The sequence below is a fragment of the Anabrus simplex genome, chromosome 2, assembly GCF_040414725.1.
Source record: "Anabrus simplex isolate iqAnaSimp1 chromosome 2, ASM4041472v1, whole genome shotgun sequence".
Lineage (NCBI taxonomy): Eukaryota > Metazoa > Arthropoda > Insecta > Orthoptera > Tettigoniidae > Anabrus > Anabrus simplex.
In genome coordinates this window covers 287,427,989-287,453,675 of record NC_090266.1, presented here as the reverse complement: position 1 = coordinate 287,453,675, position 25,687 = coordinate 287,427,989, and the positions used below count along the sequence as shown (strand labels likewise).

Here is a 25,687-nt window from a genome sequence, read left to right as displayed (position 1 = left end):
GAATGGAAAGAAAGAAGAGTATGGAGAATAGAGTGTGGTCGTTAGGAGGTTCTGCAAGAATTTACAGAGGAGCTAAAACTAACATCAAAGACGGAGGTTGGGAAAGTAGAAAAGGGATTTCCTTTTCATGTTAAAAGAGTAAACTTGCTGGCATTGCAAAAAATGTACATAGTAAAAAATCAGTCTTATGCATAAGAAAATTACATTGTTATCAGGAAAAAAAAAAAACAGACAGCAACTGAAAGAGCTACAAATGATTAAGTAAAGGAAGCTGTCCTCTAAGAACTGTAGCATGGGCTCAAATTATTCAAAGGAAAGAGCAGGGGGGAAAAAACTTCTTGCAGTTTTCACAAATTTCATCAGTATGAAGAAACCTTTCCTGAACAAATGAAAAGCAATAATATCTTGATAAAATACTGAAGACATTGTCCACTTGATTATCTTGAAAGTAATATTGAAACATTATTGGATGATTTGAGTTCTCAGTAACGTAAATTCCTTTGAACTTGATAAGCATCAAATATGAAGTTCCTATAAAAAATAGAAAGTCAAAGAAGTTGTTGTCTTAAGGTTAAGTCAATATCAGTAATTTGATATTTTAAAAGCTTTAGTTTGATTTGATAAAGTTATCATAATCTTGGCATGCTTAGCACTTCACATTTGAAAAATAAGGCAAGTCAATAAGTAACTGCAATTTTGCTCTAATTGTTTTTAGGTTGGCTCTATGGCGTTGTGTGCTCACTAGCAGCTAGATGGCACCATTGTCTACGTCTGTGGCAGGTTTCAGCGTTATCAGATCAGTACAGCTTGCGCTGTTGCAACGTAAAGATGGCTTCACCACACCCTGTTTGCACCACGGAAGAACAGCATTCCGTAATCGGTTTTTTGTGGTCTGAGGGTGTACCAGAAGCGGAAATTCATAGAAGACCTTCAGCAATAATATGGGGGCAATTTTTTGCCACTGTGAAGTGTTTACCAGTGGAGTGAACAGTTCGAAAGGGGTCGCATGAGCGTGAAGGACGAGGAAAGATCCAGGCGTCCATATGCAGCTGTAACTGATGCCAATATTGAACAAGTGCATGATAAGATCCTGAATAACAGCCGAGTGACTACTGATAACGTGGTAAACTATATTCACATTAGCCATGGTTCTCAGACATGTTATTTTCATACCTCTTAATTTTAAATCAGTAGAAACTGAGTGTAATCATCGCCACCTTTGTCTCCCTCTATTACACTCCATGACCGAGTCCATTATTTTCCTAGGTAATCTGCCCTCCTCCGTTCACCTTATATAACCCACCACCAAAGCTGGTTTATGTGTACAGCTTCATTCACTGAGTTTACTTCTACATTAGCATTTATTTCCTCATTCCAAGTATCCTTCTGCCATTGTTCTCATCTGCTTTTATCAGCAATAATTCCCACTACTGTCATATCTGATACATCTAAATTATGAATAAGATATCACAAGTCCATGAGCTTTCACTCTCGTAACATAAATTTGGTCTGAAAACAGACAGTGTAAAGATAGTTTTGTCCAGGAGCTGACTTCTTTCTTACAGAATACCGCTGATCATAAATGCAAGCTCACTGCATTAGCTTTGCTACACCTAGATTCAATATCACTTACACTACTACCATCCTGGGAGAATCATCATCATTTCATTTCCTGTTGTCCAGCACCTGCCAGGTCGGGACCATCCTGGGAGAATACACGTCCTAAATACATGAAATAATCTACCTGTTCCGGTTTTGTATCTGCAAACTGATCTGCAATTATCTCAAGTTCCTTCGCTAATGACATTTCTGGAGTATTGGAAATGCTCATTTTCACATCATACTCACTACACCTATTTTCAAGTCAGGAGATTTTCAGAAACATGCCATTAAGGCCAAGTTGTCGGCATAGGCCGAACTGCTTACTACATTTCCACCTAATTGTATCCCTCCCTGCCACTTTATAACTTGCGGCACAGGATCCATCTAAACTATGAAGATCAAATGTGAAAGATTACAGCTTTGTCTTATCTCTGTAATTACCTAAAACCAAGAACTCATTCTACCATGAACTCTCACCAACATAAATCCCTTTGATTGCTCATGATGAAATGGCAATTGACTTTCAGTGCCGGGAGTGTCCGAGGACATGTTCGGCTCGCCAGATGCAGGTCTTTTGATTTGACTCTTGTAGGCGACCTGCGCGTAGTGATGAAGATGAAATTATGATGAAGACAACACATACACCCAGTCCCCGTGCCGGCGAAATTAACCAATGATGGTTAAATTCCCGACCATGCCGGGAATCGAACCCGGAACCCCTATGACTAAAGGCCAGCACGCTAACCATTTAGCCATGGAGCCGAACATTGCTTATGATGATCTAATCTTAATCACATAATCTCTCAATACAGGTAAAACTCTGTACTCATCACATGACATCTCTAGATCTATGAAACATAAACATAACTGTCTATTCGTGTGGGAGCACTTTTCAATTACCTGGTGCATAATGAAAATCTGATCCTGACAGCCCCTCTGTGGTCTGAAATTACACTGGTTTTCATTCAACTTTCTCTCAACCATTAATCGCACCCTCCCTTCCCAAACATCAGTGAACACCTTACGTGGTATACTGATCAGAATACCTCAATAGTTTACGCAATCCTTCCTGTTCCCTTGCTTACAGAACTATGCAATTACTGCTTTCATCCAATCAGAAGGTACAGTACATTACTAACATTCCATGGTAATATTATTCCTCTGTGAAATCATTCCATCCCTTCCTTAGCTGCCTCTGTGGATTAGTGGTAGAGTGTCGGCCTCTGGATCCAAAGATAGCAAATTCAAACCCAGCAAAGGTAGTCAGATTTTTGAAGGGCGGAAAAAAGTTCATTCGACACTCTATGTTGTAGGATGTCGGCATGTAAAAGATCTCTAGTGACACATTTGGTGTTTGCCCAACAAAATTCATTAAATCTCAGCCATAGACGCCCAAGAGAGTTTCAGTTTACTTGGTCTGCCACCTAGTAGGTTTAGAGTAAAACAGAACGTCGAAATTGACGAGCAGACAGCCAGATGGCACCAAATTGAAATGTCTGCACATGGTAGCTGAGGCCATTATTATTATATATATAATTCGCTGGGGCCATCAAGGACCACGTTAAGTCTTGTTGCATTTGACACTGAACTTGGCCTTCTTTAGAGCCCAAATTTCCCTCATTCTTTGTGAGTGAGCCTGCTTACGCTCTTCTGTACAAGGGGCACCGTATCTTCTCTTCGGTTGCTCGCCTCGGTTTAGCCCGTTCGTCAATATTTTCTTGCGGAAGAGATCCCTGTTAAGGGCGTTTTCAGCTGAGATATGTAGCATTTGCAGGTCTTCTTTGGTATTTCTAAACCAGGGAATTGTGGTTTTGAATCAAAAAAGTGAAAGATTTCTTTAGTTAACTTTCTTCCGTCCATTCTTTTCAGATGACCGTAAAATCGTGCCCGTCTTTTTCTGATTGTGTCGGTAATTTTCTCTATTTTACTGTAGACTTCCTTGTTGGATCTCTTTTGATGGATTCCATTTCTGTACTTTGATCCCAAGATTCCTCTCACAATTTTGCGTTCTCTTTTCTCCAGTTCTTCAAGGAGTCCTTTGTTGGCGTTTAGAGACAGGGTTTCGGCTACATATAGAACTACTGGCTTCAGAACTGTTTCGTAGTGACATATCTTGGTGTTTTGGGAAAGGCATTTTTTGTTGTAGATTGTGCAGGGTGTTTGGTAGGCTATTTCCAGTTTGCGTACTCGCTCCTGAAGTGCTTCTTTGTCCAGCCCATTTTTCATGATGATCTCACCCAGGTATTTGAATTTGTCTACTCGGGTGATGCCCCCGTATTTTGTATGGAGTTTTGGTGGAGCCTCTTTGATGTTAGTCATTACTTCTGTTTTCTCAAACGATATCTGCAAACCAGTTTGTTCGGCAATTTCCTTCAAAATTTCAACTTGAGCTCTAGCGGTTTCTATGTCGTTTGAGAGAATAGCAATATCATCGGCAAATGCTAAGCAGTCTGTTGCGATCCCCTTGGATTTGGTTCCTATTCTCAATGGACTGTAGCAAATACTTTAATACACCAATACCGGACAGCTCTATCTCAACAGCATTGAGTGGAGTGCGAACAGCGACGGTGGTGACATCTAGCGTGTTGGTGTGAACTGCAGACTTGTGTATGCTACAGTCAAGACCAACGGGAGAGGAATGCACTACACTCATTGGAAATATTTTTGTTAAAATAATTGAATAATAATAATACTAATAATAATGAAATTTTAATATATGAAATGCCTCCTTCATAAACCTCCAAACGAGCATTATGTTAGCCGCGCTTTTCGCTGTCTTAGAAATTATAAAGCAGAATTTGTTTGAGGATCCACCCAGCCTCTTGGGGAAATATTTAACAACTACTCTCTTCTCTTCTTTTTAGCCTTTTCTCAATTACCTAGCGCAGGATTTTGTATGGACTTAGCCTAGTTTTCCGGCCGGATGTCTTTCCTAACAGCAATCATATGTGGAGGGATATATACCATACTCACTATCGCGTGTTTTTGTGGTTATTTTCTGTATGATGTGTTGTATATACTTGAAGATGCGTATGAATACGAATACAAATCCGTAGCCCTCGATCTACAGGAATTAACAGACGCGATTAAAATCTCCGACTCAGCCGAGAATTGTACCAGCGCCCTCTGAACCGAAGGCCAGTACGCTGACCATTCCGTGGTGATGATTATTTTAAGAGGAAGTACAACTGGCCAGCCATCCTCTATTAACACTAATCAGAAGGGAAATGGAAGAGGTCCAACACAGAATTCCTGCAGGACTATATTCCGGCACCTCGGCGTCTCCGTAAAAGTACCGTAAAAGTACTTAGTGGGACGTAAAAAATATATTATTATTTTCCTACAGTAAAAAAAGGTGACTGGATTCGAAACTCATGTCCTTTAATTTTCAATTTCAAGACTACCATTACGCTACAGGCCCACAAGTTTCCGATTGTGAAATTTATGGTACTGTTTAACAATGTGGACCCTCAAGTATACTAGAGTTCCATATTTGTTAATATTATTGGTTTTAGGTCCCACTAACATTTCAGTAGAGTATTTGATTGATTTTCTTAATATAAGGAGCATAGAATGTAACCTCAACACAGATGCGAGGTCATTACCTTTTTTTAATACTTGCAGTCCTTATCAGTTCCCATGCCCATTATCTTGCTGGGTAATTTGTTCAGCGCATAACACTTTTCTTGGAATATAACTGCAATGTAAGATTATTTAGTGACAGACACTGATACATTATAAATAACACGGCAGTGCGCCTAGAATCATACAGATAGCAATATGTTATTGAAGAGTTGGTCACACCAAGCTGTGTAGGTAGCAGCACTATCGACTTTCTCGCTGAAAACAGCAAGCTGTCCCGTACTGTCATATTAAAGTATTTGACTGTAGTTGGTTTCCTGTAATCTCACCCGCCAGGTTCTGATGATCTTTTCAAGAACACAGTTGAAGAGTATCGGGGATAGCCCATCACCTTGTCGGACTCCTGTTTTGATATCAAAGGAATGCGAGAGACATCCATGGAACTTCACCTTGGATTTTGTATCGGTCAGGGTGGCTCTAATTAATGCCAGCAGTTTTAAATCAACTCCAAATTCATTTAAGATGTTTAGCAGGACTTCCCGGTCAATGGAGTCGTACGCTTTCTTAAAGTCCACAAAGACAGACACATACTGCTTGGACCTTAGTGTACAATATCTGATGATCGTTTTGAGATTTTGGATCTGTTCAGCTGTTGAGCGACCTTTTCTGAACCCTCCTTGGTATTCACCTATTTGATGTTCAACTTGTGCTTCCAAACGCTCCAGGATGGCAAGTGATAGAATTTTGTAAGTCACGGGTAGCAAAGATATTCCTCTGTAGTTGTTGATGTTCTTCATGCTGCCTTTTTTGTGTAATGGATGGATCAAAGCTATTTTCCAATCTTCGGGTAGGGTCTCCTTGTTCCAAATTTCTTCTATTTGCTTTTGCAAGACATCAAGTGATTCCTCTGGGGCATATTTCCCTAGTTCTACTACTACCGAGTCCTCCCCCGGCGCTTCCTTATTTTTGAGACGGGCAATGTGGCGCTTGATTTCATCTCTGTCGGGTGGTCTGGAATCTGGGTACCTGAGTAAGGGTTCCTTGGTCTCAACGGCGCTTTGTGGTTTAGAGCAATTAAGTAAATTCTTGAAGTAATCTGCCAGAATGCTGCAATTTTCTTCATTTGACGTCGCCAGTGTGCCGTCCTTTTGCTCAAAGCATAGAGATGGTGGTTTATAGCCAGCGAGTTTGCATTTGAAGGCTCTGTAGTACTCTCTGCTTTCATTCTTCCTAATGTTTTGTTCTATCTTTTCAATGAGAGATTTTTCGTATTTACGTTTCTCAGTTCTGAACACCCTAGCTGCTTGGGCACGTTGGGCAGGTTTCCCAATCATTTTCTGATTTCGTAGAGTAGTACTGTTTCCATGCATTGATTCTTTCTTGGAGGACTGATTCACAGGTACCATTCCACAAGGCATGCTTTTTGCTTCTCTTGATTTCTGCAACGTCTTTGACGGCCTCAACAAGGAGACTTTTGGCGTTGTTAAAGTCACAGTCATTTGGTCTAGCCTTCTCCTGGAACTCCTCGACCCTGTGCCGAAGTTTATCATTGTCGAAGCGTGTGATCTGTTTGGTTGTCTTCCTTGTGTTTGCAGGAATTGGTTTGAATTTGATAAGAGACATATAATGATCTGTGGCCACATTGATGCCTTTCTTTACCTTGACATTCATAATCTCAGGGCTGTTTCTCCTGGAGATTGCAACATGATCAATTTGGAACTCTCCGAGAGCTTGGACGGGAGAACGCCAAGTCATTTGCTTTCTGGGTAGATGGCGAAAGTGGGTCGACATGACATGAAGGTTGTGATTTTCGCAAATGGACACCAGTCTTTTGCCGTTGGGATTGGTTCTTTTGTGAGCAGGGTAATTTCCTATAACTTTCTTGTACTTCTGTTCACGACCTAGTTGGGCACTGAAGTCACCCAAAAGAAGCTTGACATGATGCTTGGGGATTTTGTTTAATTTTTCATCCAGTAGGTCCCAGAAATTATCAACTTCGTCTGGATCAGACTTGTTCTTATCGTTTGTAGGAGCATGTGCGTTAACTAGAGCGTATGTTTTGTTCGCGCATTTAATTGTGAGTATAGACAATCTGTCATTCACAGGTTCGAAATTTGCAACTGATTTAAGGATCTTGGTTCTAACAGCAAACGCAGTTCCAAGCATCACAGCTCCATTGAGGATTCCTCTTTGCGCTTTGCTCTTGAAAAATCGGTAGCCTTCGGATTCAAAAATCTCTTCATCTGGGTACCTTGTTTCCTGTAGGGCCATTAGGGATATCTGATTTTCGTGAAGAGCTTTGGTGAGGGTTTTCAGCTTGCCAGTTTGTGTAAGTGAATTTATGTTGAAAGTTGCTAGGAAGGTTTTAGATTTTGGCGTGAGTTTTTGACTCTTCAGGGTACACCGAGACACTCCCACTCGTCTCTTGCATGATGTCGAGTCTCCCCCAGAATCCGAACGAGACTCGTGCGCCGTGGCATTCACGACGATGGATTTATCCGAAAATTTACCCCCTGAGGTATGTTTCTTGAAATGTTGTGCCATCATGCTTTTTGACTTGACTTTGCTTTGGACGGGCACCCATCCTTTTACAACTAGGGTTGTTAGTCCTAAAGGTTGCCTCAAGATGCTTTCTGGCTTCTGGTCATTTACCAGTCTTCGCCGTAACCCTGGCAAGGGACCGGTATTTTTCTTCACGGTGGTATTTTATTTCCCTACTATCCTCTGACTCTGCTGGCGGCAGAGCCAGCGAGCTTCCCCAATTCCAATGGGACGCGCCCGATGGAGGTAACCGGTAAATCCCCACACGGGCATTATTATTATTATTATTATTATTATTATTATTATCCCTACTTCACCCCTATATTTCACCATTTCAGATCTCATTTGTTTTGCTCCATTTCTTTCATATCCATACAATTCCCTTACTGCATCAATCTTTGCTTGGAGCCATTTCTGATACGCTTTCTTTTTACGTTTACAAACTGCCCTCACTTCATCACTTTACACATAGTTGTTCCTCAACATTCCCTTGCTGTTTCAACTACAACTTTCCTGTATGCCACCCTTTCTCTTTCCATATATCCTGAACCTGCTTACAGTCTATTCTTTGGAACATTTCACTAATCATATCCACATACTTCTAATTTTCTCGCCCTGGAGATTCTCTACACTTAATCGTCTACAGACACATTTCATTTCCTCTATCCTAGGCCTAGAGACAATTAGTTTACTACAGATCAAAGTGGTCTGTATCATCGACAAACACCTGGAATACCTGCACACAATAACAGATTTTCTGAATTCAAAAAAATAAAAATAAAAAGAGTTAATATATAGTCTATTATGGAGTTGTCGTCCCAACCCTCCCACAAGTCGTGCTGAATAGCCTTATGCTTTAAGAATGTATTCGGTGCTGCTAATCCCTTAACAGCACAGAAACTGGGTGAGTTGGCCATGTGGTTAGGGGTGCGCAACTGGGAGCTTGCATCCGGGAGATAGTGGGAGCGGCTTCCATCCCATTCCTAGGCCTCTCCTATCCCATCGTCACCATAAAGACCTATCTGCGTAGGTGCGACGTAAAAAAAAAATAAACAGCACTGTAATCCAGTAAACCTTTCCTGTTCCTATTAGCCTTCATATCTGCTCCAAATTTACCCATCACCTTGTCATATCCTTCAGTTACATTTCCAACACTTGCATTGAAATCGTTCATTACCACTATCCTATCTCTGGTGTTGACCCTTATCACAATGTCACTCAGTGCATCATAAAACTTGTCATCTTCCTCATCTGCACCCTCAGATGGTGAACAGACTGAGACAATTCTCCTCCTTATTCCTCCAACTACTAAATCTAACCACATCATTCACTCATTTAAATGCATAACAAAAACTGTGCTGTATGCAATAGTATTCCTTATAATTAGACCTACTCCACTCCACCTTTTCAACACCTATTGAGAACACTTAGTAATTGTCTATCACTTCCTCCCCCTTACCTGAATATCACCTACTCCCAACACAACCACACACATCCTCTCTGCTGACTCGGCCAGTTATACTTTCTTTCTCTCCATCTTACTTACATAAGCCCCATTAATATTGATAGCTACCCATCGAATTCCATTTTGTTTGCCAAGTTATTTCCAAGGAGTCCCTCACCTGTTAAATGGAAGTGGGCCTCTGTTACTCCCATAAGTCCAAGGCTTGCTTAAAATATTTTGAGCTCAGTCAATTTTGTGAGCCAGCATGCTATCCTACTTACACATAGTACCTGTGGGAATATCTCCTCAAATGGGTTAGGGACCCGGTGAATTGTATAGTCCCAGCCGCCTGAACACGAGGGCCATCATCAGAATATGTATGAAATGCCCACTTCATTCCATAGCAATGGGTATCCTGACTCTGAGGATCACTTACTAGGCAACTCCATTGTTGCCAATGGTTTATGAACTAGGACATGACTATAGTAATCCACACCCTGAAAGTTTTGTAATATTTTAATGTTATATTACCATTCAGGTAGTCAATAACAGGGTCAGGCCTCCTGGTTTTATGTCCCATTAAGAATTTTTTATAGTTTGCAGTGATGCCAAGTGCAGGAATTTTATCCCATATGAGATCTATTATATGCTGGTAGATCTACTGACACGAGGCTAATTTATTTCAGCACCATTAGATTCCAACAGTAGCCTCCATGGCTCAGGTGGCAGCGCGCCAGCCTCTCACCGCTGGATACCGTGGTTCAAACCCGGTCACTCCATGTGCGATTTGTGCTGGACAAAGCGGAGGCAAGACAGGTTTTTCTCCGGGCACTCTGGTTTTCCCTGTCATCTTTCATTCCAGCAACACTCTCCATTATCATTTCATTTCATCTGTCAGTCATTTATCATTGCCCCAGAGGAGTGCAACAGGCTTCATCAGCCGGCACATTTCCTATCCTCGGCGCTAGATGGGGGCTTCATTCATTCCATCCCTGACCTGGTTGAATGACTGGAAACAGACTGTGGATTATCATTAGATTCCAACAGGCTGAGCCAAGATCAAATCCACCAATTTTCACTAGCGTCTGAGCTACTCAGCCAGGGTTCAGGTAGTGAAGTCAATCCCTACAACTATGATCACTGAATTTTCATAAACTGCTGAAGAAAACAATTTCAAGATTTACTGAACCGATTGAGTTAGCAGTGTAATTTGAGCCACACACCTGTGAGATTGGATTTGAAAGATGATGATGTTTGTTGTTTAAAGAGGCCTAACAGCTAGGTCATTGGCCCCTAATGGTACGAAGTGCAACGAATGAAACGATAATTAAAACTTCAAAATGTATCCACTTACTAAAATATGAAACAAATTATGATGAAAAAATGACCATGAATCCAATTCACAATGTCTTATTTTCTGAAATGATGTTTACTGTCAAAAGGGGTCCAAAATCCAGGTCACTGGCTCCTCATAATAGTACTAATCAATGGAAAAGCAGAACCATGGTGTTCCTCCTATACTGGTATTAATCACAGGTAACATAGTCTCATGGTGTTCCTTGCATGGTGGCCGGTGCTTAATGTAAGCAAACGGTACCGAGTTTTGGAGCATAATAACATGCCCCAGTGGAACTAGACTCTTGCTTCCCTGTTTGTTTTTATTAAACACTCCGGCATGCTATTGTGCTCCAAACATCAACACCGTTTGCATACATTAAGCTTCATACATACATACATACATACATACATTATCATTATAGACTGTTATGCCTTTCAGCGTTCAGTCTGCAAGCCTCTGAGAATTTACTAAACGTCGCCACAATCCTCGATTTGCAACTAGTGTTGTGGCCTCATTTAGTTCTATACCTCTTATCTTTAAATCATTAGAAACCGAGTCAAACCATCGTCGTCTTGGTCTCCCTCTACTTCTCTTACCTTCCATAACAGATTCCATTATTCTCCTAGGTAACCTATCCTCCTCCATTCGCCTCACATGACCCCACCACCGAAGCCTGTTTATCCGTACAGCATCATCCATCGAGTTCAATCCTAAATTAGCCTTTATCTCCTCATTCTGAGTACCCTCCTGCCATTGTTCCCACCTGTTTGTACCAGCAATCATTCTTGCTACCTTCATGTCTGTTACTTCTAACTTATTCATAAGATATCCTGAGTCCACCCAGCTTTCGCTCCCGTAAAGCAAAGTTGGTCTGAAAACAGACCGATGAAAAGATAGTTTCGTCTGGGAGCTGACTTCCTTCTTACAGAATACTGCTGATCGCAACTGCGAGCTCACTGCATTAGCTTTACTACACCTTGATTCAATCTCACTTACTATATTACCATCCTGGGAGAACACACAACCTAAATACTTGAAATTATCGACCTGTTCTAGTTTTGTATCACCAATCTGACATTCAATTCTGTTGAATTTCGTACCTACTGACATCAATTTAGTCTTCGAGAGGCTAATTTTCATACCATACTCATTGCACCTATTTTCAAGTTCCAAGATATTAGACTGCAGGCTTTCGGCACAGTCTGCCATTAAGACCAAGTCGTCAGCATAGGCCAAACTGCTCACTACATTTCCACCTAACTGAATCCCTCCCTGCCATTTTATACCTTTCAGCAGATGATCCATGTAAACTACGAACAGCAAAGGTGAAAGATTACAGCCTTGTCTAACTCCTGTAAGTACCCTGAACCAAGAACTCATTCTACCATCAATAGGGAACATGCATGATCCGGGGTTTTAATTAAAAATATGCTAATCTGATTCAAAATTTCGTGCAGAATTCAAAAATGTGATCAGAATGTACAAATAATAACTCCAAACATGATAAAAATCTACGAAAATGTCACGTCACGCAAGTACGCGATCTCATTGGTCTGACGTCATCGTACAGGTTGACTGAATTAGCAGACGAAATAACACATAGTGCGCTGTGAGAAGCAGGATACACTTTGCGTATTTCTACTTTACGTTAGTGTCTAGTATGATTAAATTCGAGGTCTATACATCGGATAATAATCTGAGTGGTATATTTTAGACTTAAAATGAATCCTGCGCAGACAGTGAGGCAGAAAACTTATAAATGGTGTAGCGTTCCGATGTGCAATAGCACATCGCATACCATACCAAACAAATTGTTTATACATGTTCCAAAGACGCTAAAACTAGGGAGAAATGGATTTTGGCGAGCCGGAAAAATGCTGGTGATATATCGGAAAAGTCTACAGTTTATTTTTTTTTGAAGATTTTAACGTAAGATGAATTTGTTTGAATTTTCAAATCATTTTTCCATGTCAGCTGTTCTAGTGGTAAAACTTTAAATTTTAATGTATGATGCTTTATTTAAATGCTTCAATTACATCTTGGAATATGAAAGTAATAAACAGTGCATTAAATAATGCTGATTATTAAAGTATTCTCCAAACCTAACCTATGTTTTGGGTGATCCATGTCAAGATAATAAATCAAAGGGGTTATGAACCATTTTGACAGCTCTAATTCTACCAATATATCTTGGCATGGGACAGTTATGTATGTCTTTATTGAAGAGCTTAATTGGTAAAGAACCGGGCGAGTTGGCCGTGAGCGTAGAGACGCGCGGCTGTGAGCTTGCATCCGGGAAATAGTAGGTTCGAATCCCACTATCGGCAGCCCTGAAGATGGTTTTCCGTGGTTTCCCATTTTCACACCAGGCAAATGCTGGGGCTGTACCTTAATTAAGGCCACGGCCGCTTCCTTCCAACTCCTAGGCCTTTCCTATCCCATCGTCGCCATAAGACCTATCTGGGTCGGTGCGACGTAAAGCCCCTAGCAAAAAAAAAAAAAAATTGGTAAAGAAATTTAGGCTATATCTAAATAGTCTATAATGTAACAAAGAATAGGCGTGTACATCATGAAAGGAAACAACGTGAATTTAACAAATGTATAACTCTACACAAAACCAATGCTTGTTTGTTGGGGTCTTATAAGTTAACAATGCTCAATTATAATAATTATCATAATATTAATGAAATAAATAACATAATTGCACACAGGTGAAAATAGTGATGTAGGTCTGAACCACTCAGCCCAACTTGTGAAAACTAGATGAAGTCATATTTATCTTTATCATGTTTAACTTTTTCCCTCCACAAAGATATTTAATTCTCTTTCATGGGCCCCGGAAGTGGGTAGGCCAGTTGCCCCAACCATAAATATATATTTTTTTAGAAATGATAGGTTATAGACCTATAGTACTATGATCTTTCTTTCTTTCTTTCTTTCTTAATCAGTTTATCCTTCAGGGCTGGTTTTCTCTCGGACTCAGCGAGGGATTTCACCTCTACCACTTCAAGGGCAGTGTCCTGGAACGTGAGACTTTGAGTATGGTGATGAAACTGGTGAGGAGGGCCATTACCTCGCCCAGGCGGCCTCACCTGTTATGCTCAACAGGGGCCTTGTTGGAGGATGGGAGGATCGCAAGGGATAGACAAGGAAGAGGGAAGGAAACGGCCGTGGCCTTAGGTGCCTGGAGGAGAAGTAGGAAAATACGAAAAACCACTTCGAGGATGGCTGAGGTGGGATTCGAAACCCTTCTACTCAGTTGACCTCCCGAGGCTGAGTAGACCCCGTTCCAGCCCTCGTACTATTTGTTTTCAACTTTCATGGCAGAGCCGGGAATCGAAACCGGGCCTCCGGAAGTGGCACACATTAACCACTACACCACAGAAGCGGACTAGTACTATAATGCTACCTATATGTTTATGTTAGTGCTGAAATCCGATTTCTTACTTTACTAATGCTGAAAGCCCGAAAATGTAATGTTATTCTTTAATAGGGGAATCAGTCCAGAAGGAAATATTGAAAGTGATGTGATATCTATCCAGGTTCGTTGTTATCCTAATACTATGGGTTACAGTACATTGCACATATATAAAAGACGCCACTTACAAACTTGCTTGTTATCCGCTAATTTCTGCGGCCACAAAAGTCACATTTTTCAAGAATGATGACATCTACACATGGTAGATTGTCTGACTGTGCTGTTTTGAACCTTTCTTCTGTCATTTCGAAGTTATTTGCGATCATGAATAATAAACGATCGGCTTTTAGCAACGGCTGATGCACAACGGCTGGTAGAGCTCTATGCGGTACTGGATCGTGACGTCACAGCGCGCCGCTTACGTCAGAGGCCGTTTCACTCGCCTTGCGGAAAGGCACTATTAAATATTTTTTTAATGGTAGAAAACAAGGCAACATACAACAATGTAATACGTTTACGTACTATTTCATTGGTGTACTTTTCAAAAAAAATATTTTTGAAAATGATGCATGTTCCCAATTCTCACTGAAGCCCAATTGTCAACATAAATGCCTTTGATTGATTTTAATAATCTACAGTACCTTTAATTCCATAGTCCGCCAGTATGGCGAACATCTTTTCCCTCGGTACCCTGTCATATGCTTTCTCTAGATCTACGAAACATAAACACAACTGCCTATTCCTCTCGTAGCATTTTTCAATTACCTGGCGCATACTGAAAATCTGATCCTGACAGCCTCTCTGTGGTCTGAAACCACACTGGTTTTCATCCAACTTCCTCTCAACGACTGATCGCACCCTCCCTTCCAAGATGCCAGTGAATACTTTGCCTGGTATACTAATCAATGAGATACCTCGATAGTTGTTGCAATCCTTCCTGTTCCCTTGCTTATAGACAGGTGCAATTACTGCTTTTGTCCAATCTGAAGGTACCTTACCAACACTCCACGCTAATTTTACTACTCTATGAAGCCATTTCATCCCTGCCTTCCCACTATACTTCACCATTTAAGGTCTAATTTCATCTATTCCTGCTGCCTTATGACAATGGAGTTTATTTAACATCCTTTCTACTTCCTCAAGCATAATTTCATCAACATTATTTTCCCCCTCCCCACGAGCTTGGCTGTTTGCAACACTACCAGGATGATTTCCTTTTACATTGAGATGATGTTCGAAATATTCCCTCCACCTCTCCAGTGATTCCCTGGGATCTATTATGAGTTCACCTGAATTACTCAAAACACTGTTCCTTTCCTTTTTCCCTCCCTTCCTAAGATTCTTTATTACTGTCCAGAAAGGTTTCCCTGCTGCTTGACCTAACCTTTCCAGGTTATTACCAAAATCTTCCCATGACTTCTTTTTGGATTCAACAACTATTTGTTTCGCTCTGTTTCTTTCATCTACGTACATAATAGGAATAAATCTTTAACAGCGATCCGTTTTAGAAAGCAAAAATATATCACTTGACACTATTTCTACACAAGAATGTCCCCATTTGAACGTTACATGGTTCTGTTTCATATTTGATCAAACACAACCTTATTCTGCTAGACCTTAAGATGAACCATCCAGGTGCTGCTATTTTAACCTTTTAATTTAAGCCTTCAAGAAACAACTTTTACCAAAAATGTGATGAACATTTTGCTGCATTTTAATAACCTAGCCATGCACTAGGATTTACTAATTGTTATATGAATCTGTATCACATGTTCTGGAATGTCTTTTTATATATACATTTTTTAACCTAACCTTTATTTAAATTCTGACAATACACTCTAATATTGTTAATTTTAGCCTTGTACACACCAGTTTTGTCATGACTTGTCTTAATAACAATTTTCGACTGAAGATGGTCTCTGGAGACCGAAACTAATACCAAATAATTGTAACTTTTATATATAATATAAAAAAAATATTGAATAGGAGGAACCTTTACAGCATTTGCTTCCCTGTTTGTAATTGCTTTTCAATATGGATCAGCATGAGATTCATTGCTCATGACGGTGGTACTAGCTGCAAGTAACGTCGACCAATGGTGTTCCTCAGGCAAAAGTTCAGTTACTGCAGTACATTTTCAGCGCAGACGTCTACGTGTGATTACACTGTCATTTGTTTCTTTCTCGCTAACTTCTCGCTGTGGACGTGATCGAGCGGTGCACAAGGCTGCCAACGTTTGAACTTACGAAATTGTGACGGCCAAGCAAAACGGCTGTTAGGCCTCTAGCATTCCGTTTGGTGTGAGTAGCGCATTCAAAAGGCTAAAGTACGAAGGCCTTGCTGTATACCTCTGACAGACCTCTAAATGCTTACATGCTTACAAATATAAACGGGATTTTTGTTCCTGAACATCAACAGTTGGTAGGACTGGCCCTGCACTTCTGCCATGCTTAGATGAGACCGTTAGGAGTGGGAAGTGTGTGCTGTTAGATATTTCCTGCCGTTTCGTCTGTAACGCTCATGATGCCAGAGCAACAGGTGCACTCCTCCACTGCGCAACGCATAATTTTAAATTTCTTGCTCGTGAAGGAGTTACAATGGCAGAAATTTGCCTGAGATTGACTGCACAGTTCGGTGATTAAACATTGTCAAGGACACGTGTGTTTGCCTGGCATACAAAGTTCAAGGAAGGACAAGAATGTGTGGAAAATCAGTAACATGATCTCCGTCCTTGGACCAGCATTCCAGACGAAAACATTCATGTGGTTAAAGACATTATTGACAGCGATCGACAGGCGACAGTATCAGAAATTGCAGAACAAGTCGGAATCAGTTATGGGAGCTGTCAAACAATCATCACAAACGACCTAGAGTTCCATAGTGTGTGTTCCAGAAGGGTCCGTCATCTTTTGACCGAAAATCTGAAGTTGAGACGTTTGGAGGTCTGTCAGAGGCTTACAGCAAGGTTTGCAGAAGAAGGTGACGCATCTTTGAGTCAGATCATCACCTGCAATGAAACACTGGTCCACCACTACACTGCCGAATCCAAACAATCCAATAAGGAGTGGCAGAAGAAAGGGAAGACAGCACCAGTGAAAGCCAAGACTCGACTGTCAGCTGGCAAGGTTCTTGCAACCATTTTTTTCGATTGGCGAGGCATTTTGCATGAGCGACGCACAATCAATGCTGCTTACTACCACGAGCTGTTGAACAAGGCGAGGGTTGCATATCGCCGCAAAAGACAAGACCAACCGATTCGACAGGTCATCCTCCTTCACGACAATGTGTGGCCCTATACTACAGCTCTAACTGTCTCCAAGCTACAGGAAATGCACTGGACTATACTTGATCATCCTCCTTACAGCCGGAACTTATCACCCTGTGATTTCTATTTGTTCGGACCGCCTGAAGCAGCTCTAGGAGGACAACGATTTGAAGATGACAAGAGTGTGAAAGACTTTGTGAGCAACTGGCTGGTGACGCGACCCTGTTCCATTTACAATGAGAGCATCAAAAGCTGCCCATACGCTGGGACAGTTGCATTTCCAAAGCAGGAAACTATGTGGAAAAATAAATTGTAATTGCCTTGTGTTTTTCAATAAACAAATTTAAATAAGAAATAAAATCCTGTTTATATTTTATCCCCCCTCATAGTTTACCATGCCTGCTAGTCACAAAAATATTGGTCTGTATTGTACATTGTTTTGTTACAGATTGCATTTAGTTGTGTTTTTATTGCACACGGGTTGTTAACGGAATGCATTTCACTTGATTGCTGGGAATGATGTCATATCCGATTGCATCTCAGCCAATGGAAATGCTACAGCACGCTTGAGCAATGTAATGGCATGTGATAAATTATATTAGGTTATTAAAGTAAATGTACTTCTTGGGGATGGTGGGTGGGTCCCTGGCTGTCACAGTAAGCACATCTCTTCTCTACAAGGTATTCCACATAAGATTTGTAACATTTCAAATCCCTTATGATGCTATAAAACTTATGCCGCACATACTGAATTTCTACCATTCCTCACGTAATGGTACCAACCACAAGTAGTCTCATGGTTCTAAATCAATCATCCCTTGGTCGCCCCTTTCCGCCGCCCCCTACAACAGGCAGGGGATACCATGGACATATTCTTTGTCTGCGTTCCCCCACCCACAGGGGGTCGGAAAATGACAAGTTTGAATTCCCACTGTCGGCAGCCCTAGAGATGGTTGGTCTTCATGCTGGAGGGGTACCTCCTTCTCTGCGGTGTAGGTGCAGTGTGCCTGCCTCTTACCCGGATGTCCTAGGTTAGATTTCTGGCCAGATCAGGGATTCCTACCAGGATCTGTTGGCTGGTTCAAGGTCCACTTAGCCTATGTGGTTACAATTGAGGAGCTATCCAATTGTGAGGTAGCAGCCCCAGGTTAGAGCGCCAAGAAACACAGCCGACAGGATTCAATGTGCCAACCACACAACATCTCCTATCTCCAGGCCTTTGGACTCAGCAGAGATCGCTTGGTAAACCACGGTCCTTCAGGGCTGTTGTGCGATGGAGTTTGAGGGGTACCTTAATTAAGGCCACAATTGCTTCCTTCCTAATCTCAGTCTTGTCCCATTGTATGGTCGCCATAAGACCTGTCTGAATCAGTGCAGTATAAAACCAATAGCAAATAATAGTTTAATGTTTTGAAAAATCACTGCAAATCAGGTAGTTTTCTGATCTTTCTGATTATAGCCTGTACGAAGTAGGACTGTATAACTTAATTCATGTTAAATTACAAAAATGTACATGTTAACCATTTCACTCCAGCAAAACAAGAGCAGGCGCAAGGCTTCTGGGACATGTGGATATGGCAGTTGGCCATGCATGCTGTACGGAATATTTCAGTTTTCATTTTCTTCTAAATCATTACCCGATACGATTCATCTGCGGTATACACTTTTTCATGTTTTATGAAATATAGTACCACAATGTATTGAAGTTACATATAGAATTGCTAACAAGTTGGCAGTGAACAGCAATTATTACGCAGCAAGTGATGAGAATAAAGGTCACTCAAACCCTAAACCTTCTCAATGCTTGCCCCGACATCTGGTGACTACGAGTAACTATAGACTCACAAGCCACCCACTAGATACCATGAAGGTTCAATTTCTCCAGCAGTTTACAGTAGCAAAGCAGAGAAAAGCCGAACAACACTCGACTGCTGCAGCAGTACACAGGGTGTGTGGCACAGCTTCTGCAGGACTGCTACAGCAGTCCACCAGCTACCCACCACAGCTCTCTCCTAACTGCTACAGCAGTCCACTGGAGCATAAAGTTTAATAGGTTTTCAAAGATGCACATTATTTTAAGTTTTTTTAAAATTTTTCGTTAATCAGTAACATTCATTGTTTGAAAAACTGATCTTGCGATTCTTTATTTTTAAAATACGAAAATAAATTCTGAACAATTGAGCTGCAAGATCACTTCATTTAACAGATATTTCAGTCACTACAGTGTCCAGTTTTATTTGTGTACGTCAGCATTCAAAGTCCTGTAAAAATATTTGCTAGCTTCTAGAATAAGTTTACTAGCACACAATCAGAGCAGGTCCTCCTCCTCTGTAGCAACTATGAGCAATAGATGTCCCCATCTTCCTCACTAGTTTGGTACACATCGAGAAACACTTCTTAACCTTCTTGATCATATTTGATTAACAGCTTGGTTGGATTTTCATTCTGAATATAAAAATGCCCCCTGCCTTAAAGTGAAGTCTATTCATGAGTGGTCTGTAGGCAATAAGGTTCCAGAAATGGACTAGACAGCCCAGAGCACCATACCTCAATCCTATCGAACTTCTGAGATGAACTAGGACAGCAAATTTGCTCCAGATCATAATGACCCACATCAGTAACTATGCTTGCTACAGTGTTAACCGGCCATTCCCCTTGGGACATTTCAACACTTGCTAGACAATATCCCCTGCAGAGTTCAAGCTGCATAAAAGACCGCAAGATGTTAATGTCCAATACTGGGCAGTGTATGAGAGGAACACTTAGAGGGCAGTTTCGAGTAGGTATCTGGATACTTTTGATTAGATAGTGTACATAATTTACCTGACTGCCAATAGATAAGATTTTCTTTTGACGCCATAAATGTCACTGTTGTCCAGTTAAAAATCAAAACAATAATTCTGGCTTTTCAGTCAGTCAACATGTGATAACACCCTGAAATCATTCGGACACGTGGTCAAATTAAATCATAGCCAAAATACTCAATATAAAAGAATAAATAAATCCAATACTGTAATCTTTATCTTCATACCCAAACGGAAACTAAAAGTTGGCATACCATAGTGTGTGCGGGGGTGGGGATGGGGGACCCAAAAATGGTAAGCACCAAGAAGAGGAAAGTCATGTTAATCTTCATGCCCAGTCATTTTTTCTCTTACAAGGCAACAATTTCATGGAGCAAAAATACTTGGTTCCGTAAAATTAAGTTAGACACCTATATTTAAAAGGAAAACATCTGCTGTTCTTTCATTTTCTTGCACCTCCCTTTAGATTGACCTGAATGCTTGATCTAAAAGCAAAATTAATTATGATGATTTTGTGTGGCTATTTCTTATAACGCAGACCCTCTGACGAGGGTGGGCGGCATCTACAAGTGTAGGTAACTGCGTGTTATTGTGGTGGAGGGTAGTGTTACGTGTGGTGTGAGAGTTGCAGGGATTTGGGGACAGCACAAACACCCAGCCCCCGAGCCACTGGAATTAACCAATGAAGGTTAAAATCCCCGACCCGGCCGGGAATCGAACCCGGGACCCTGTGATCCGAAGGCCAGTACGCTGACCATTCAGCCAACGAGTCGGACACCAAAATGGTTTAGAAGATAACTATACTAAGCGTGAAATTACTTCCTAAAGGTGCGTCCTTATATTGTCACATACTGGCAATTTCGCCGTAGGTACATTCCACTGTCTTGGAAGAATACCACGATCGCAAATGAGATGAAATAATCTCACAGAGTTCGGCACTCACCAGGTAAAATGGGCTGCCCGTGAAAGCGCCTGCACAACCTGCAACAGCACCTACAACTATACACTTGCTGGCAGATGTCGACCCATCTTTATTCACTGTCCAGTTCCTTTTCTCTGCGAACTGATACGTTCCTAACCTCACTCCGTTCAAGAATAGCTGATACCATAGCGCCGGAACAAGTCCTTTCTGAAGTGCCAGAATCCCATCCGCTTTAGCAACTGCATAAAACGCATGAAAAAAGTTCTTATAATGAACAGCATACATCCCTCGGCTCTGTAACTCGCCCTGAAGCTGAAACCTGGTTTTAACAACCTCCAAAGGATTGGTAAAAAATCCAGCTGCTATAGCTGCAGTGCCGCCGATTAGGAACTCCATCATGCACGAAACATATCACTGCTAGGCCAGTTACTATGTGCAGATTATTTTTTTCTTCCACGCGTTTATATAACGCTTGCATTAAGGAGTCCATATATCTATCACCATGTGACATCTCCATATCACATGACATCATAACCCATAATTCGGGTCGTTCTCCTTCCGTCGGTACATACAAAAAATATAAATTTAAAAAATTGATTTTACCATACGTATGAAATAAAGCTAGACGCATGAAACAATACGTTCTTTTCCTATCAATCTGAACCTCGTTATAATTACAAAGTCAAGTCGAAAGCAGAGTTGGGATTGGGAGCGGAGCGCGTAATACCGTTGCTACGAGCACGGCCGACTGGATACCTCGCTGCGCTCCTTATACCGGCCTTGACAATCGCTTGTGAAGCCCAGCATAAAGCTGTAATTGGAAAGTTTCACCATAATGCCGCTGGAGCACTGGCCTACTACCCACTGACAGGAAGCAGTATACCGCAAATTGCCGCATTTCCAGTTTAATTTTTTGATTTTTCTATCGTAAATGTTGGCAATGTGTTCGCAAATGAGGTGCTTTTTGGCTTGATAATGAAACCTGATAGTTATGCGCTAGTGAGTTTATTTTTCATTGTGTAGTGTGGTGATTATATTTTTTAAATTATGTTTACAAATCTTGGAATTTGAGACATTCTTGTGCACCTTTTCGTACTTCGAGCAGAAATTTTATGGAAACAAGAACAAAGTGATTTCTCGCTGTAACTTCGTCCTGAACAAGGATTTTAATTTATGTGCTAATTCGTTTTTTAATGGTGTGTTGATCTGCTTTTCTTTAACTGTGTTAGGAAATATTCGAATATATATTTCTGTGGGCCTTTTTTGTATTCCGAACAGGAAAAAAAGCAAAGGGACACTATCATTTCACGAATTCTCTGTAGACCAGGACAAAACTACGGAGTGGCTAAAAGCAGGTAACACTCTCGTCTTAGTTTTCCGTTTCTATGTCGGGTATTTACCTTCGTTCCTTCTTTCTCTTTTCTTACTCTGTTTACCCCTCCAGCGTTGGCTTTTCTCTCGGACTCAGTGAGGGATCCCACCTCTACCACCTCAAGGGTAGATTCCTGGAGCGTGAGACTGCGGGTCGGGGGATACAACTGGCAAGGATGACCAGTACCTCGCCCAGGCGGCCGCAACTTCTATGCTGAAGAGGGGCCTTGTGTCGGGGATGGGAAGATTGGAAGGCATATCCAAGGAAGAGGGAAGGAAGCAGCCATGGCCTTAAGTTAGTTACCATCCCGGCATGTGCTTGGAGGAGAAGTGGGAAACTGTGGAAAACCACTTCGAGGATGTCTGAGGTGGGAATCGATACCACCCTCTACACAGTTGACCTCCCAAGGCTGAGTGGACCCCGTTCCAGCCTTCGTACTGTACCACTTTTGAAATTTCGTTCCAGGGCCAGGAATCGAAACCGGGCCTCCGTGAGTGGCCGCTAATCACGCTAATCAGGTATTTTTACCCATGAATTTTCTTTCATAGAATAATCCTTTAGGCGATGTATTTGCCATATGACATCAATACAACACATTTTTGTTCAAGATAATCTGAACTTTAACATTTAAACATTGACAAGTAAGAATCACTACTGCTATGACGGTAAGGCCAGCGTATGAAGTGTTGTTACCTGAGCAATGGGGCCGATGACCTAGATGTTAGGCCCCTTTAGACAACAAGCATCATCATCATTTTATTTACTCAAAATACTTTTCTCTCACTGAATTTTTATTTAAAATTCTTCTTCTTCTTTCGCTATTTGTTTTACGTCGCACCGACACAGATAGGTCTTATGACGCCGGTGGAATAGGAAAGGGCTAGCAGTGTGAAGGAATCAGCCGTGGCTTTAATTGAGGTACAGCCTGATGTGAAAATGGGAAACCACGGAAAACCATCTCCAGAGCTGCCGACAGTGGGGTTCGAACCCACTATCTCCCAGATGCAAGCTCACAGCTCTACGCAGCGCGGCCAACTTGTTCCACCCTACTGCATTTCAAGTAAAATTTATTTTCTGAATTTAGCATGGCCAGCTTGCCCGGTATTTAATATTCTAGTGAAAGGTATGAATGAAATGTAATCTAAAACGATATATATTGAAATTAACATTTAAACATGTTTGAGTCAAAATATCTAGGTTCTGCATACAACGAATTTGGAAAAAGTAAGACTCTTATATTTTGTCCAGCCCCCTTCTTGAGAGCAGCGCTTGAAGAATTTTAAAACTCTAATTGAACAATGACTCTTAATCTCAATATTAACATCAGAAGACAAAAGCATTGTGGTAAGTTCTGCTATGTATCTAAATGCCATGATAATAAAAACGATTACTATTATTCCTCACAATTAATTAACGTCAGTTGGACTACTCCATCCTCCGCAGTTTCACTTCACGACGTTGTTTTGGCACATATAAATGAAAGTAGCCTTTAGGATTAATCATTTTAACAATATTAGTCAATGTAACATACTATTTTATTCCCCAAATTAAGATACATCGGCAATCAGAGTCAATATCAGAACGTCGGCTGGACTAAGTCATCTCCCCCCAGTTTCATTTCACATCATTTTGGCAAATATCAACGAAAGTAACCTTTAAGATTAATCATTTTAACAGTATTAACCCATGTAATATTCTCCATAGCTCTAAATTACGATAAATCGGCAACCAAATTCAATATATTTTCCATAAAGAAGTATGCATTTCTACCGCAAATAGGTCGGCCGCCAGCGCCACGTGTCGAGTTGTGTAACTACTCCGATTACAGTGCGTGGACCCGATTGTCAAGGCCGGTAAGCAGTCCAACGCCTTAACCACTCGGCCACCTCGTCTAAGGCCGGTAAGGAGCTAGTTAGAGCGACGCATCAAGTCGGCCGTGCTACGAGATACACAAGGCCGGGAAATACAGCACACTATACTCGTTCTCGAGATACTTCCGGCAAGTGCCGCTAGAGTTCTCGTTACTGTTCTGTCTCGCCCGCTAATGGCAACACGTTCGAATATGAAGAACTATAAAGATTCATTAAAACTAGCAATTTCAGGAGGCAGCAAACAGATATGAGATCAAAGATAGACCAAGAGCAATTGTTTGACTTATTTTCTACAAGGTATTTCTTACAATATGCTTAAACGAGAGAAGTAATTCCCGAAAGAAGCAGAGAAATCTGATAGCGAGTTTGTCACTTCTTACCGATCCCTTTAATTGTGCCTCAGAGTAGCCGATAAGCGGATCGATATTGCGGTCATAAATAACGTTGGGTTTAATCGCCCTTTCACCATTTATCACCGATCCAATCTTTTCCTCCGCACATCTGATATGTTGACATTCGTATTGAATCCGCTGTTTGGTGAGCGATGTTATGCCCGTTACGCAAATATTTAGCGGCGTTTCACCGTATTTCTCTTTTTTCTTCCCGTAACATTAAATTTGTGTTCTCCTCTGTGGTGTAGTGGTCAGTGTGATTAGCTCTCACTCCCGGAGGTCCGGGTCCGATTCCCGGCCCTGCCACGAAATTTGAAAAGTGGTACGAGGGCTGGAACGGGGTCCACTCAGGCTCCGGAGGTCAACTGAGTAGAGGTGGGTTCGATTCCCAGCTCAGCCATCCTGGAAGTGGTTTTCCGTGGTTTCCCACTTCTCCTCCAGACAAATGCCGGGATAGTACATAACTTAAGACCACAGCCGCTTCCTTCCCTCTTCCCTGCCTCTCCTTTCCAATATTCCCATCCCTCCACAAGGCCCCTGTTAAGCATAGCAATTGAGGCTGCCTGGGCGAGGTACTGGTCATCCTCCCCAACTGTATCCCCCGACCCAAAGTCTGGTGCTCCAGGACACTATCCTTGAGGCGGTAGAGGTGGTATCCCTCGCTGAGTCCGAGGAAAACCGACCCTGGAAGGTAAACGGATGAAGAAAGAAGAAGAAAATTAAATTCGTTCTAACAGGAATAAAGCTCCTAAATGACCAATTTTATCATGCTTTTCAATCTGGTTTTCTTTTTTTTGTCAAGTTCAGATACCGTAAAAGTTTTTTTTCTGATTTCATTACCCGTATCCTACTCCTCAATTTACAGATTGCTTTTCTGTAATTTGGTATTTAATTTTCTCATCCGTATATATATTTTTTTAGATTTAACAGAGATACTCGTAGACTTTCCTTGATATAGAAACGAGACTTGTACTTCTTTTTTCGTTTGTGGCTGACGTATGGAGATATGATATGTTCATCGTTATCTGAATCGGAACTTTTACTAAATTTTGATGGACTGGGCGAGTTGGCAATTTCTGCATTCATTATATTATTTCTCAGGCATGATTCAACTCCTATGACAATATCTGGTAAA

At 41.3% G+C, this 25,687-nt stretch overlaps 1 protein-coding gene across 1 annotated transcript in view; it reads right to left on the bottom strand.

Annotated features, from left to right (window-relative positions):
* LOC136864059 (solute carrier family 25 member 35) overlaps nucleotides 1–21,640 on the bottom strand; it is a 100,969-nt gene extending 79,329 nt beyond the window's left edge. The window contains exon 1 of the mRNA XM_068226147.1: nucleotides 20,939–21,640. Within this exon, the coding sequence (XP_068082248.1) occupies nucleotides 20,939–21,316 (378 nt within the window). The 5' untranslated portion in view covers nucleotides 21,317–21,640. The remainder of the gene's footprint in view (nucleotides 1–20,938) is intronic.
* Between the last annotated feature and the right edge of the window lie 4,047 nt (nucleotides 21,641–25,687).